Genomic DNA, 14,313 nt, shown 5'->3' with positions numbered 1-14,313 from the left:
ATTACATTTAGGTGGTGGGTAGCGCTGTCGCCTCATAGCAAGGTTTGAATTCTTTCTGTGTGGAGTTTGTTCTCCCCATGTTCGCATGGGTTTTCTCCCGCCATTAAAAATGTACGTTTTTCTGTTTCCTAAATTGTGAGAAAAACATTTAGTAAATATTAAATATTTTACAGTATTCCGCCTGTTGTTTGGTAGAGTCTAGACATGAGCCTTTAGTTTTCACAAGAACAGATGCCTTAAAAGTGAACTGAAAACTCTCACTGTTTCTCCAAATGTAAAATCTGTGTGCACGGTTATTCCGGAAAATTACAATTAGCAGAACTTTCAATTTCTCCCTTGTGAGAAAAGACTTTTTCATGGAAATTCAGTGATTGACTAAAAAAAAAAATCAAATGATGCTATTGGTTGCACCGAGCTTTCCTGCTCTGTCCTGTCTGCTCATTTCATGCACATTATTTTGAAAAATCACAGACATGGTGACGAACAGCAGACTATTTCAACAGCTTTAAGTTAATGTACTTTTTGGTACTGCCTGTTTTTTATCAGTCAAAAGCAATCAATATTCTTATGATGGCACTCTAATCATCCCATTTTTAACTCTTTACGTTTCCATACTTCTTTTACAGCATTGTCACCCTCTGTGTTAAAATGTCAGTGCGTATTCTGTGTGGATAAATCCTAAACACTTTGAAACAACCCTTGCTTCCTTCTGGTGTTCACAGCAAGCAGAGCACCAGTATATGTCATGACACATGCATGACTTCACAGCCGTATCAGATTATGCTGACATTGCATTAGCAGCATAATAAACAGTATATCCCATAATCAAAGCCACATGACAATACAAAATCAGTGGGTTTGTCCAAGGACTCTCCAGACAACTTGTGAGCACATTCTCATCTCACAGTTCAACTCAAACGTTTTGTGTTACAGCTTTTGAGCCTGAGGCTGCAGTGAGTTTCTGCTCATTGTCTAACTGTCAGGCCTGTAACTTCACCATTCTGTTTCACTCCCACTGCTATCATAGCATCATCTTTGGCTGCAGCAGCCGGAGCTTTGAAAAGAACCGTCAACAGAGAGCAGTAGGACGCTGTGTGTATGAAAACGTGTGAAGATTGAAGGGGGGAAAGCCAGACGCATCATGCAGATTTCTGCATTGAGTGTTAAGCTAATGTGAAAGTGCAGAGAGGATTTGCGACCTTTGGAAGAAAAGCTCATCTATGAAAATAAATCAGTTTGATGGCGCACGTGCAGGCTGACTGTGATAATCTGAGTGTTTACTTCCAGGATAACAACTTTAATAAATCTATAACTAACTTTTTTATGGCCATACAACACTGACTGACCTACATCCTAATTCTTGCAGCTCCATCATTTATCCTATTGTGTAAAAGCAATTGACATTTTTTCAGCTGATACCGCTTTTGATCCTCCATACTTCCTATTCTGTGATTCCATGCAGTCGTCTGAGTTTCTTCAAAAATAGACATTTCTGATTAAAGACACAATCAGCTGTTCCACTGTGTGTATGTACATTTACAACTATATACCCCAACAGAGATCTTAAGCATTCATGTGGATTGTCGGGTCAGTTTCACAGAAAACATCTGTGAAATTTATCATGAAACAGAATCCCCCCCAAAATTAAGTTCTTAATTTATTCTGGTCATAGAAAACATGAAATTTACAAAGTACAGTGACGTCAGCAAGCATCAACACACTGAATAATACTGGCACAGAAATATAAAGTCATTGTGGTATAACAGTGAAGACTTGCTGTGAGTAAATTCATCAACATGTGGTTAAATAATGGGTTTACATATTGTTTTTTGCCCCAGTGTAAACTGCACTGTGTCTGTTCTGATGTGAAGCTAGATAAGTGTAATAACACACCAGTACTAGTAGTGTAGTGGTGCTAGTACACATACAATTGGATATGTTCCTATTTGGCATAGCCAAATTTTGAAACACACTGCAATACTTCATAGTGCTATAATCTTAAATAATTTATTATAGCACAGACAGGTATTCAAAGCCCTTTAACAAACACATTTAACTTCATAGTACACACTTAATCATAGTGAAACGTCTTGAAACATGTTTTCTCCCATGGAATCTGGATTCAGTTCTTCCATCTCTAAGAACTGGTGGGCATATCTATTAGTTTCGTTGGTGAAGAGGAGAGAGAGGAAATCAATGGGCTCAGCATTTGTCAGATCAGAAGTACACCCATCCCCTGTCTCAACTCCTCGACCGGGCAACGGTTTTCAATCTATTTATACTCCTAAACTTTGAATAGAAACACACCCACAAATGTGGCTCAGGTTGAAGTGGCATGTGTCTGCCATCTGCTGGTGTAAAGTAGTAACTACATGAATCCCCATATTTGCAGATATTTTCAGGAATTGCACCCCCCCCTTACTTCCGGAAAGGTCAAGGGGTCAAAAACCCCGTCCTTCTAATATTCACAATCATAAAAATGTCAAAGGTCAAATATTATTTCATATTAGGGCAAAGGTCAAAGTCATAAATCTTCTTTGACTAAAGGATGTCCTCTTACTCTCTTACATCAAGCTACATGAGTGTTTTGCAGATAACAATTAGTTGCTGCTACTACAACTACTTAAGCTACAGTTGTTAATTACAATGACATTCTAACGGTGAATTATCGAGGATACAATCAGTAGAATTCAGTAGGTAGTTTATAGACAAGTCTTTATTAGCAGCACTGACTCTAGAGTTTAACCGATGCAAGGATTGGATCCAAAACTAAAAATGAAAGTTTGTGCTTCAGACAATGTCAAATGGAGCTTTTAACCCAGAGAGTGCTGCTTCTTCAGGTTATCGGCGCGCCTCATCCTCTCCTCTGGGGTTCGTCTGTACCAGCTCCTGAAAAGGAAGACTGGTTATATACTACTATAATACTGAAATACACACATTTACATTGTAATAACTATTGTGATTAGAACGTTAAAGGTTTAATACAGACATTAAATTTTTTTACAGTGGTTGATCTTTCCAAATACATTTCACATGACTTTTAATAAAGAAAAGGAACTTTCTGAGATAATTACGCTTTGTGAAATAAGTCGAAGTAAAGACTCACCCCTGGCGGTTCAGCTGGGGAGAATTTTGGCCTTGATATGGCTTCAGGCCTCTGACAAAAGTAAAAAAAAAAAAAAGTTTAGAGTGTAATAGTATAAAACATGAAGCAAGATCAAATGAACTGCAAAGCTTATAACAAATTCCTACTGATGTGCTTGGCTCCGGTTGGTAGTAGGGCTCTTTGGCTTTTGCTGCATTTTCCTAGCCTGCACTGGGGATTCGCCGACCCTGTATGAGCGCCAGACAAGTCGTGGCCGAGTCCTGAATCTCATCATCAGAAATCTCGAGGCCTAACACCATTCATCCCATCTTACTTGTTTTTCCTGTCCAGTGACCTCTGTGTGGCAGCAGAGAGAACCAGCCTCTCCTTGGGGCTCTTGGCTTTCTCCTACAGGTTTGACATAGAATGTAATTTACAATAGATTTACTGACAGTGACAGCTTGAGGCGAAGCATGTCACAAGGTGACCGAATAACAGCGTCGTTATCGTCTGTCAGTTTGTAAACTTGTATTTTCTGGTTACCATGTCCCGTAGCTTCCTCTCTGCCTGAAGCTCCCTCTCTTGCGGCAGCAGTGCCAATCGATCACCCAGAGGCATTTCAAAGAAGATGTTGTGGATGTCATAAAGGGCTGCTTGGAGCTGAGGGACAAAAGACATACCACTCGTAAAAAAACAGGGAAAGGGTGGCCTCTACTGTCCATGGCAATAGAGTAACACGTTAGAGTAACACGCTCATACCTGGGCTCGAACTCGCTCCTCTAAGGAACGATCTTGTGCTGAGGAGGCTCCTCTTTTCTGTGTCGCTTCAGTCCGGAAAGTACGGATGAACTCTCGCGTATCCTAGGAACACACACAGGGAAGGGAAGTCATATTCAGAGCAAAGGTTTGGCTTCTGTTACTGCGTCTTAAGTGTGTAATCTCACCGCGACAGTCTTTCGCAGGTGTTTAACCTTCTCTGTTTTCAGCAGACGGCGCGTGAGGAACCCACGAACCATGGCACCGATTTTACAAAACGTCTTCTGCTGCCCTGCTGTCAGAACCTGGGGAGCATAAAGAAGGTCAGTGCACACGTATTCACTTACATTTCATTGTCTTACTTGGACACACGCACCAAACTTAGCCTTGCTCGAGGTTTGCCGATTGCCCATGCAGGTCCCCAAAGATAGACAGGAGGCTGGACGGAGGGAGAGGACACACAGGAGTTTACAGGACTGGGGAAATCTGGGGAAAGAGAAAAAAACAAAACATTTTTGAGCCTAGATTGCACCAATTTGTTAAGTTTAAATATTTGTTCTAGACATATTTATCTGGGGAAATGGGCAGAAGTCTCCAGTGTAGAAACGAAAAGTCAATAATGAGTCCCCTGATTTTCAACCCTCTTAAACTTGTATTAACTCCAGAACACTTTACCGTGTCCAGGCAGCGGGTCAGATGGTGTGTGGGACAGCTTCCGTCCGGGGCTGGAGGGGCCCTCAACGGAATATCCGTCAGTCACTGACCTACACGTCCATCCATGAGCTTCCCCACCACACCCCTGCTCCCTGAGTCTCCTCTCGGTCTCCTCAAACTCCTAAACACAAACACACACACCTACTTAAACCAGTTAAAAACAAATACATTCACATTATTGCATTTGAAACAAACAGCAAATTATTTTTATTTGTTTATTTTTTCTTAGTGATAGTGATAGTTGAAATTATTTTTAAAAATAATTCTCACCAGACGGAGGTGTTGCTTCTCCTTCTCCTGCTCAGCCAGGAGCAGAGACATCTGGAAGACATGCTCGTCCTTCAGAAGCCTTTGCATGTCCTCCAGACCCTGTGCTCTCCTCTTGTCCTCCTCTTTCGATGGGCAGCAAAGATAAAATCATTCATCCTTCACTTATCAAAGCTTTTGATCCCTTTCCTTTTCTTCGCTGTCTCTTATTGTGAATGGATGGATGTGTTTATGAGCGACTCACCTGTCTTACCGGCCCTTCCATTCTTTGTCCTCTGAGCATCGTCCGGTTCCATGCTGACAGCGACCTGAGGCCTCAGCAGAGACAGCAGGGGATTGTCTCTGTCGTACGACTGGCCTGTGGCGGCTGCAGGGCTGCGGCGACTCGGAGCCATCCGTGGAACTCCTGCCATGAAGCGAGGGACCCTTTCCTGGCTGCGGTCTATGCTTTCAACTCCGGAGTGGTAGCTGTGTGGCTGGCTGTCAAGGGTGTGGCAGCGCCGACGAAATCCTGCAGCCAAATGGTCCTGATGTCCCATTGGGCAGAAACCTGAGGCACTAATGGGGCTCTGGGTCTCCTGCGTTGGACTGGTACCACAGTGGCTGGCTCGGCGGTTGCCACTGGCGATAGCAACTTGACTACCTGCTGCGCTCCAGTGATCGAGGGGCTTTGCAGCTCCTGAGACACCATCCCCGGACCTTCCAGGGTTTCGAGGGATAAGATCTATGGGGCCAATGGGAAATGAAATATTAATGTTTCCGGTAGAAACTGGCCGTGGTTTGCGTCTCGGAGGACGGGGGATAATGCTGGACTCTGGACTGGGAAGACAAGCGAGCGGGTCAGGCAGACGAGGTGAAAGGCAGCCAGACTGTTGGGGATAGGGCTCATACAGAGTTTGATGCTGGACCTGGGTTTGAGGCGTGCCAATAGGGCTGTGGTGCAGAGGCAGACTGAATCCAAATTCAACATCCGCGCTCCTTATGGGACTGGAGGTCCTCCTCTCCTTGTCAGCAGGAGTCTCAGGAAGGGGAGTCTTGGCAACCATGCGGACAACTTTAGACCGCTGACTCTGCTCTTTCTTTACATAATCCCTTGATGTCTTAAGGAGGCTGTCCAGACTGATGTCATCCTCCTCTTCCTCCTCGCTCTTCTCTTCGCTTTCTACCTTTGCTTCCTCCGCCGCCTTGCAGCCATTGAGGAGAGCGGACATCTCGGAAGAGGGACTGGTAGGCAGATCTTTTGTCTGAAGCCCAAATCCAGGGTCCTTGGATAGTCCAGGAGAGTCAGTGACCAGGGTGTAACCGTTGACTACAGCAGATGTAGAAATGGGCAGCTTTTCAACCTCCTCTCTCGGAGCGTTCTGTGTCTGTGCAGAGACATTAAGTGATGAGTCATCAAATAATCACTGTCAGTTTCAATCGCTTGCATTACAGGTACTAGTTCTGCAGTGGTTTAACATTTTTCATTCATCACTAGCATAAAGACAAGTAATGTCTTAATGTCAGGAGCCTAAACTGAAAAAACACACTTGAGAATAAATGCAACCTGATCTCAAGGTTAACTCACCTTTCTCTTATCATTGATATAAAAAATTTAATCCAACAGAGACAATGAACGCTCATATGCCGTTTCCACAGCTCTCATCGCGTGAAACGCTCCACGAGCTCTGAATAAGAAGCTCAGTAGTGGCTGTTAATGGAGCTTTCTTTCAGTAAAAATGCATAAATCATCATTCATCATCACAGATGCAGTAGCATCAGTCGAATCAGTCGGCTCTATGAGTTGATAAAAGAAGAGCCCAGACTCCAAGAAGCAGACTGGATTATGGAAATGACACGCAGATATATTTCTCATTTGGGAAGTGCTGAGAATTATAGATGTGTGGATTTAAGAGATACACAATAATGGTTTTAGTTTTAACTGAAAATAATCCCAGGATTGCTTTATTTAAGTTTTCTTGTGTTTCTTGTTCTCCCCGTGTCTGGGTGGGTTCTCTCCTGGTTTCTATGGCTTCCTCCCACCTCAAAAACATATAACGTAGGCAAATTGGACGCTAATTTGTCCGTAGGTGTGAATGTGTGTTTGTCTATGAGTAAGCCTGCAATGAGCTGGCGTCTCGTCCTGGGTGTATACCCCACCTCTTGACCCGAGTTAGCTGGGATACGCTCCAGCATGACCTGCGACCTGCATTTTGGATAAACCGCTGAAGACGAATGAATGAATGCATTTGTGTTCCATACCCAAACCTGTGAACAGGACCATACTGACCTGGGGCTGACCCAGTGTGTCCTGAACCCGGGCCAGAAGCTTGTTCCGTCTGTCCGTCTCCAGCCGGACTGCCCTCCGTCTGTGTTCACACATCTCACTGCGCTGCTCTGCACTTAACTGGACAAATAAATAAGTGAAACATTGAGTCTGATCAAACTATTTAACCAGATAATCCCAAATGATCACTCCCTTGTTAAACAAACACACACTTGTGAAAAAGATGCAAAGATAGGGAAGGAAAGGACAGAATCCAGTTCTGAGCGTTGACTTAATCGCCATTAAAAAAAAAATCAATAAGGATAGGAGACACTGTGATGACTGGATGTATAAAATGTTGCACACTTTCTTTGGTGTTTTCATTTCTGTTCTGCCACTTAGAAGTTACCCCCCCCCCCCCCCCGACAAATTATGCAAATCTAATATTGATGATTTATGACATCATTTGTAGGCCAATAAGAAATACTTCCTGATTGTTACCGTGACTACCGACCTCTTCAAAGTGTCCGCTAGTCTAAGGCTTTTGTCTCCTTTTCTTGAGGCAAGCTGATGGATTTAAATGAGCCGATCTGTCCTTCATATATCACGTCGGTTTCTTTCCTTCTTCTTACCAAAGGTGAGAGCGCCGCTCTCCCACCGAAGCAGATGACAGAACGAGCTTTCAGGGGCTGCTCGCATCTCATCTTCTCGAAACCCCCCCTCTCCTGCAGCGTGGCCCGGCTCCGCAGACAGAACTCCTCGTAGCTCTCCATCTCTGGACGCCCACACATCCACACTCTAAATAATGGGAAACGCACACCATGTAGCCTCGTCATCCAGCTGCAGAATAAAAAAAAAAAAAGAGAGCGAGAAATTAGAAGGAAGTCCACAAGGTCAACCGACTGGGACGGCGTTGGGTGTGGATCACTGGAGCAACCATCAGAAACACAAAAGAGGGTCTGTGTGACTTCAGCGTTTTATCACACGCGTCACATTCCTGCCGCTCCTCTTTGTCAGACCTTGGCGTGGCGACTGGCTTCCAACGCTGTGGGCTCGTTGCGATGGAAACCGTTTCAATGGCTTTGCTCTCTACGCGAATGGAATCATGTGTCAAATCAATAGCTTCTATTTATAGAGCGAATGCATTTACCTTTCCATTCACAGACAGGCGGGGGTGACAGAACGCCCCGTTGCTGAATAGAGAGAACATTTAGACTGAAATCAGTTTAGAGCTTTTCCATTAATCCCCCCCCTCCGGTTCTAATTCACGCAGGGGGGTCCACACGGTTCTGAATGCGGGGGTGCACGGGGACAGGTTCGCCTTTGTGTCCAGCTAATCCAGCTGGACACAGCTGGATTAGCTGGATATATATTGATATACACATTTTGATAGTTTCCCCTCAATATAATCAAACAGATGCTGGATCGTCGTTTGAAGCTATATATTAATAAATAAAATGTGCCCAGTCCAGATGTGTCCTATGAGAATGACAGTCGACACCGTGAAGCGCGCTTGTTTATCCATCTTACCTTCACAGCTGGTCGAGGCGAGTTCTTCCTTCCTGTCTCCAAGCGGCGGGTGTTACAGGACGCAGAAATTATCCGGAAAGTGCGGCTACAGAACGAGTAATGATTATGCTTCTCCTCTATCTCGGTTTGCTCATCACGTTCAAGTCTTCCGGGCTCAAACAGCGCCTCCTAGCAACAGCACGGGCCGCGTTCCAATCCAAACAACGAGACCTGCACAGTCTGCTTATACAATACAATACAATACAATACAATACTTTATTAATCTGTCCCTTGGAGGGCAATTTGGTTTACAGCAGTTTGAACTGCTGCTGGTCGCAGCGTGCGCATGCGCCCGGGCAATGCGGGTGAAGTGTCTTGCCTAAGGACACAACGACAGTGTACACATGCGCCTGACCGAACCGCCAACCTCTCGGTCGTAGGACGACCCTCTCGGTCGTAGGACGACCCTCTCAACCACTGCGCCACCGTCGCCCCAGCTTTTTTTTAAAAAAAATTTGATTTTTTTTTTTTTTTTAATACAATAGCGGGGAACCAGCGAGCACCATTAATATCATTAGTTATGCGACGACAAATATATGTTGTCTCTAAGCATTGTAATATTTATATGCATTTTTATATATATATATATATAAATCTTAGGAGACTTAGTAGATGTCAGAGAAGAGAATATGAAAAAGCAAAGGAAGATAAATGGAACGAGACACTTGTCCTGTTTCATCTTCTCTTGCAGCTGAAATGATGTGATTTATGATGCATTAAAAATAATATCCTAATGCCATTTCTGTGATGCCAGCCCTGCTATTTAGGCCTCCAGGTCAGAAATAAATGCTATAACTGATTGGGATTTTAAACTAAATAAAATGTAATCTTATTTCACATTATGTTTAGCAGCGATAACTGTTCCCAACGTGCTGATCACCTTACATCGCCAGCATTCTTCTGCTTTAACTTCATTTCAGGGGCACTCAAGGAATTTATCATCTCAATCATCATCATCATCATCATCACTGTTATTCGAGGAATCTTGGCAACGCCTCCTGCTGTTATTGTGCAACTGTGATGTCATTGTTCAGGTTCAGGTCAATTACAAGTCAACAAGACAATAAAGACTTTATTATTCTGACACTCAAGAAATACAGTATCGTAAAAAAAAAGCATCACACATTCAGTCGAAGCAAAGTGTCATTGCTGTCTTCACAACTCATCTCTCGAGTGCTCGGGTGATCCTGGATGGGAGGGTCGAGTAATGCGCACATTTTTCTTGTTGTCCCGAAGAAGAGCTTCAATGTGACTTTCCGTGAAGCTGCTTTCTTTGGAATTCTGTCATAAAAATGAAGGCATGTTAGTTCTTACAGAAACAAAGCTCCTGTCTAATTATGGATGCTAGTGTTTACATCTGATCTGACCCACCTCAAAAGACTGCAGTTTCACCCCCACACATGCTGCGGACTGCTCATAACACAGGATGGCTTTTAAATGCTTTGGTTCTTTATCGACCAATGCTTCCTTGAATCGGCCATAATGAGACTCTGTTGTCAAAAACATGTTGATTACAGATTTAAAAACACGGAAATTCATTGTTACAGCATTTCATCCTGATCTTACTAAGCAGGTGTGTGCAGGAGGATGCCATCTTGTCCTTAGAGATGCGGTCTTGTTTGTAGGATGACAGTTTGACACACACGTCCCCTCTGAGGAGGCTATCAATGACAGTGCGTCTGCTCTTCGGTGAGGCTTCCTTCATGACTTTCTCGATCGCTTCGTGACAGAACACACTTTTATTTACTTTCTGTGACTTCACGAAATTTGGCAATATGGTGGACAAGCGCAAGCGCAAATGGTCATAAGAACCCATTTACTCAAAACTAGCGTAATATATGTAGGTGAAACCTTTCTATAAAATCATTTTAAACCGCTAATTTCCGAATTATGAAAAGCACAGATACCTTCCGCTGCTCTGAGGCAACTCAAACAATTGACATCTGTAAAATTAAAAAAGAAAACGGAAAACTATCAAACATAAAACAAACAAGTCAAACGGCAAACAACATTATCACAGAGGAATGGTCTAAGCCAGCGGTGTTTACTTACGGCGTTCTGAATCATCGGGCTTTACAGGAAGATGCAAACACATAAACAAAACAAAAACGATGACTTTCATTGCCAGTGACTGTGGAGCGAACGTCCTTCCAACTATAGGTATCAAACAGAAAGACACACAAAGGCAGAGCAGACTTTACTCGGGCTAAATTGTCTTCCCTTACATGTAATGTGATCTCATGATCTCTAGGACTACAGGATCACATCACCATCATTCCACAATTGACAGGTGGCCAGTTTTTCAGGTTTTCTCCGGATGCATAAAGCTGTTGCTAACACACAAATTACACAAACACAAGATAAGGCCTTTGACCTATTTTTAATAATAGGAGGGACGGAAAGAACAAGCATAAGGAATACCGTACATATTTTTAAGCTAGAATGCGGTTGCAAATTTTGAGATTGCTGCAATATGAGTATTTAAATGATAAATGATTATTTTCTGAATAACAGTTCAGTGAGAATCAACTTTCATATTGTAAATCTTCTGCAAATCTTTCCTTGGCCAGGTTTTGCACGACAAACAGTATGTCTTTTACTTGTTGTTCACACCAATCCATCAATTTTCTTGACCACATTTTTTTTTTTTTTTGCAGGCGTGTAGGACCACTGGAACCTAATCCATCTGACAATGGAGGAAAGTCATACACATTTGATGGGTAACCCGTTTATCACAGGGTCGACACAGAGAAAACCAAAGAAGCATTCACAGCCAAATTCAAACCTATGGACTGTGGGAGGAAGCCAGAATCCAAGACATGGAAATAACACACTTGGTGTGAGGCAACAGTACGAACGACTACCCCATTTTCACCACACTGCCCTTCTTCTTTTTCTTCGTCTTATTAATATCATTATTATCAGGTGCTCCCGCTTCCCCCCCACGTAAAGAAATATGCTTTATTATTATTATTATTGACTCATTTTTAGGTGGTTTCCATCATCATTGCCACTTGGTGGCGCTGTTTTATTTTGAAAGTCTGGTTGAAAGCGTTTGACAGGGCCCCATATATGGTCATTTCTACCATATAAGGATCCACGCGTGTGACGGAACGGAACATTTGCTCGTGTGCGGGAAAAGGCGAACGATAGATCAAGAGTCCTTTTGAACTGGGAGCTGCAAAGTTGCTGTGAAGCGTCACCGGAGTTTACTTCAATACTCGGAACCGCCGGGTGAGTAGCTGTAACTTCGGTAAATTAACTTCATTTGTGCTAACCGGCTACTGAAGCTAGTTCACCTCTTGCTACAGTATTGATTATGCGTTGTTTGTGCTGTGTGAGGCAGTATTTTACGAACACGTTTCCGCCTTGTTTGAGGTTTTTGGGCCTACTCGTTTATAGCAAATGAACACGAGAAGCAGCCCGTTGTGAAGTCTAGAGACGGAAGTTTACATTTTTTCCGAGCTACGCTAGGACGTTTTTGCACTTCCGTCTTTGTTATGTGTGCGGCGGAAGCATTTCTAGTTGTGTTTTAACTAAATAACCCGGTTTCTGTTAGCTTGAGGACGTTTTCCCTGCTTCTCGACGTCCGGACGCGCGTCAGTCATAACCGCCGGGAGTTGCTGCCGGGCCTGTGGGGTGTCGTTGTCCCAGCCAGGACGGTCTTCGCAGATGTCACTGGCTGCGTTTACGTTTACATGGACAACATTTCTTTAATCCGATTGGAGTTCGGAGTAAAATTGTGATCGGATGCACTGTGTTTGTGGACCCTAGAAATATTGATCCGATAAGGGTTTGCGCGTGCAGGCGTCACACTTTCGATCGGAAAATCCTTTTTTGACATGCGCAATTTCTACCAAATTCGCCGGAAATAGTAGAAGAAGAAGCCGTAGCGACTTCCGTTGTAAACAAAACATGGCTCCGCCCCTTTCTGCTTGAAACGGCGTTATTTCGCGCGTTTTCCCTGTTTACTTGGAGATTCTTCCCTTCATCTGGAATTATGATGCCGAAATAACTATATATATTTTATTTTATCGCTGAACTTGTATTATTTTAACATTTTATGTGGGAAAATCAAAACAATAATTGTACATGCCTTTATGATTTACAACTGTATTGTTTTTAATAGTACACAATGACTAGTGCAACCTACCAGCATAACTTTGCAGAACTGCTTCCTGATTATGTTAAATCAGAGACGAGGGAAAACACCCATGAAGTTTAGTAAGACATTTTATGTGTCTCATGTTTTCTATCTAAACAAGTAGTTAAATAAATGAAGTAAAAAATATATAGGATTTGCCCCTTAATATTCTATTTTCTTTTCTTTCTTTTTTTTATTATCAATGATCATTCATGTAGTCTAATGTGTGGGCGTTTGTTCGGCATGCAGATGTTGTCCGGGGATTTTAATTCTCCTTTTGACATCTGCAAAAGCGCAGATGTCAGCGGCGCGCCGCTGGAACTCCGCGCCGTCGCACCAGGGCTGCGTTCCCGCATTGGATTCCCGCATTCGATTCCCGCATTCGATTCCCGCATTAGATTCAAAACAAAGTGCGGCCCGGCCGACAACAGAGGCTTGAGAGGTGGGAGGATCAGCTCAGCAGCGATCCTTCTGGCTTTGTTACACTCGGGAAGCCATTTTGGAAATCTTCTTATTTTGCACCAGCATAACAACCGGAGGATACTTGCAAACGGTTTCGTTTTCTTGCTGGGGAAAAATAAATAATAGTAATAAGAGAAGGATCTGAGCATCTGTAGCTGGGTCACCTTTGCGTTTCCGTGCGGCGGGATGCTGGCACAAGTTTACGCATTTTCCGTGACGTTCACATCCGGATTGTTTTTGCGCCCCTTTGGATTAAGGATTTAAGGAATAATAATAATAACATACACGGACTCCAGACACGCGGGCAAGTTGACGTGTGTTAGCGACACGGAGCTACAGTTTGGTTGTGAATGTGTCCATTTCGTTTTACGCGGATTAAGTTTGTTCTTGCTGCGCTCATTTACGCGCATCTAAGGCGATCTCCGGCCCTTTTTTTTTTTTGGCTGCTTTGGTCACGTCTGTGACATCATAACTAGTAAATATCATACGCGGCAGTTCGTGCGTATTTTGACAGGGATTTTGCGTGATCGTTATTTGATCTGCGGTGGGAAACGCGCGTCGTAGCGCCAGCCTTTCGGCGCTTTCATGAATGACGCCGCTGCTTAAATACGCGGCGTTTAAATTTAGCATTGGGACAGTGGGAATGTCCTCAGTTGTGTTTTAGTTAAATTGTAGACAGCCCCCCCCCCCCCCCCTTTGGTCGCAGGTTGTTTGCGTAAATGAGCCTACAAAACAAACAGGAGAAATACGGTCTGTGTTCAGAAGTGTTGCTGTGGCATGCTGAGGCAGTAGGTGCGTGTTTGTGGTACACTTGCATGGCCTGGTGTTTGTTGAACCTGTTACTTGAATCCTGAATTAATGTCACATGACTTCCCGAAAGATGAATCTGGAGCCCCACCCCTTACTGTTTAATTTGGTTTCATAGTGCAGTGTGTGGCGCTTACCCAAGCAGTCCCCGTAGGCAGTATCTGTCCCGGTGAGGGACGGGGGACGGTCATTCCTCTCTGTTGCTGTTTTGTTAACCAGAGGAGAAAAGACGAGTCACGGCTCGCAGCGTCGGTGTTTGAGCCG

At 43.6% G+C, this 14,313-nt stretch overlaps 1 protein-coding gene and 1 long non-coding RNA gene across 2 annotated transcripts; both read right to left on the bottom strand.

The window, feature by feature from the left end:
- Positions 1-2,813: 2,813 nt before the first annotated feature.
- On the bottom strand, positions 2,814-7,903 carry LOC137906131 (centriolar coiled-coil protein of 110 kDa-like). The gene is given in 13 exon segments (XM_068750437.1): positions 2,814-2,889; positions 3,107-3,157; positions 3,253-3,333; positions 3,420-3,493; positions 3,629-3,745; positions 3,845-3,946; positions 4,030-4,146; positions 4,218-4,327; positions 4,517-4,673; positions 4,826-4,945; positions 5,023-6,189; positions 7,092-7,208; positions 7,700-7,903. Coding segments are annotated over 13 exon segments (2,493 nt in total).
- Positions 7,904-9,769: 1,866 nt separating this feature from the next.
- Positions 9,770-10,350, bottom strand: LOC137905158 (uncharacterized). The gene is made up of 3 exons (XR_011105841.1): positions 10,203-10,350; positions 10,008-10,126; positions 9,770-9,917 (listed from the first exon to the last, which is right to left on the bottom strand). It is a non-coding gene; the product is annotated as an uncharacterized lncRNA (long non-coding RNA).
- Between the last annotated feature and the right edge of the window lie 3,963 nt (positions 10,351-14,313).

This window comes from Brachionichthys hirsutus, chromosome 16 (genome assembly GCF_040956055.1).
Source record: "Brachionichthys hirsutus isolate HB-005 chromosome 16, CSIRO-AGI_Bhir_v1, whole genome shotgun sequence".
NCBI classification, from domain to species: domain Eukaryota; kingdom Metazoa; phylum Chordata; class Actinopteri; order Lophiiformes; family Brachionichthyidae; genus Brachionichthys; species Brachionichthys hirsutus.
Note: the sequence above shows the minus strand (reverse complement) of the source record. Positions and strands in the feature narration are given on the sequence as shown.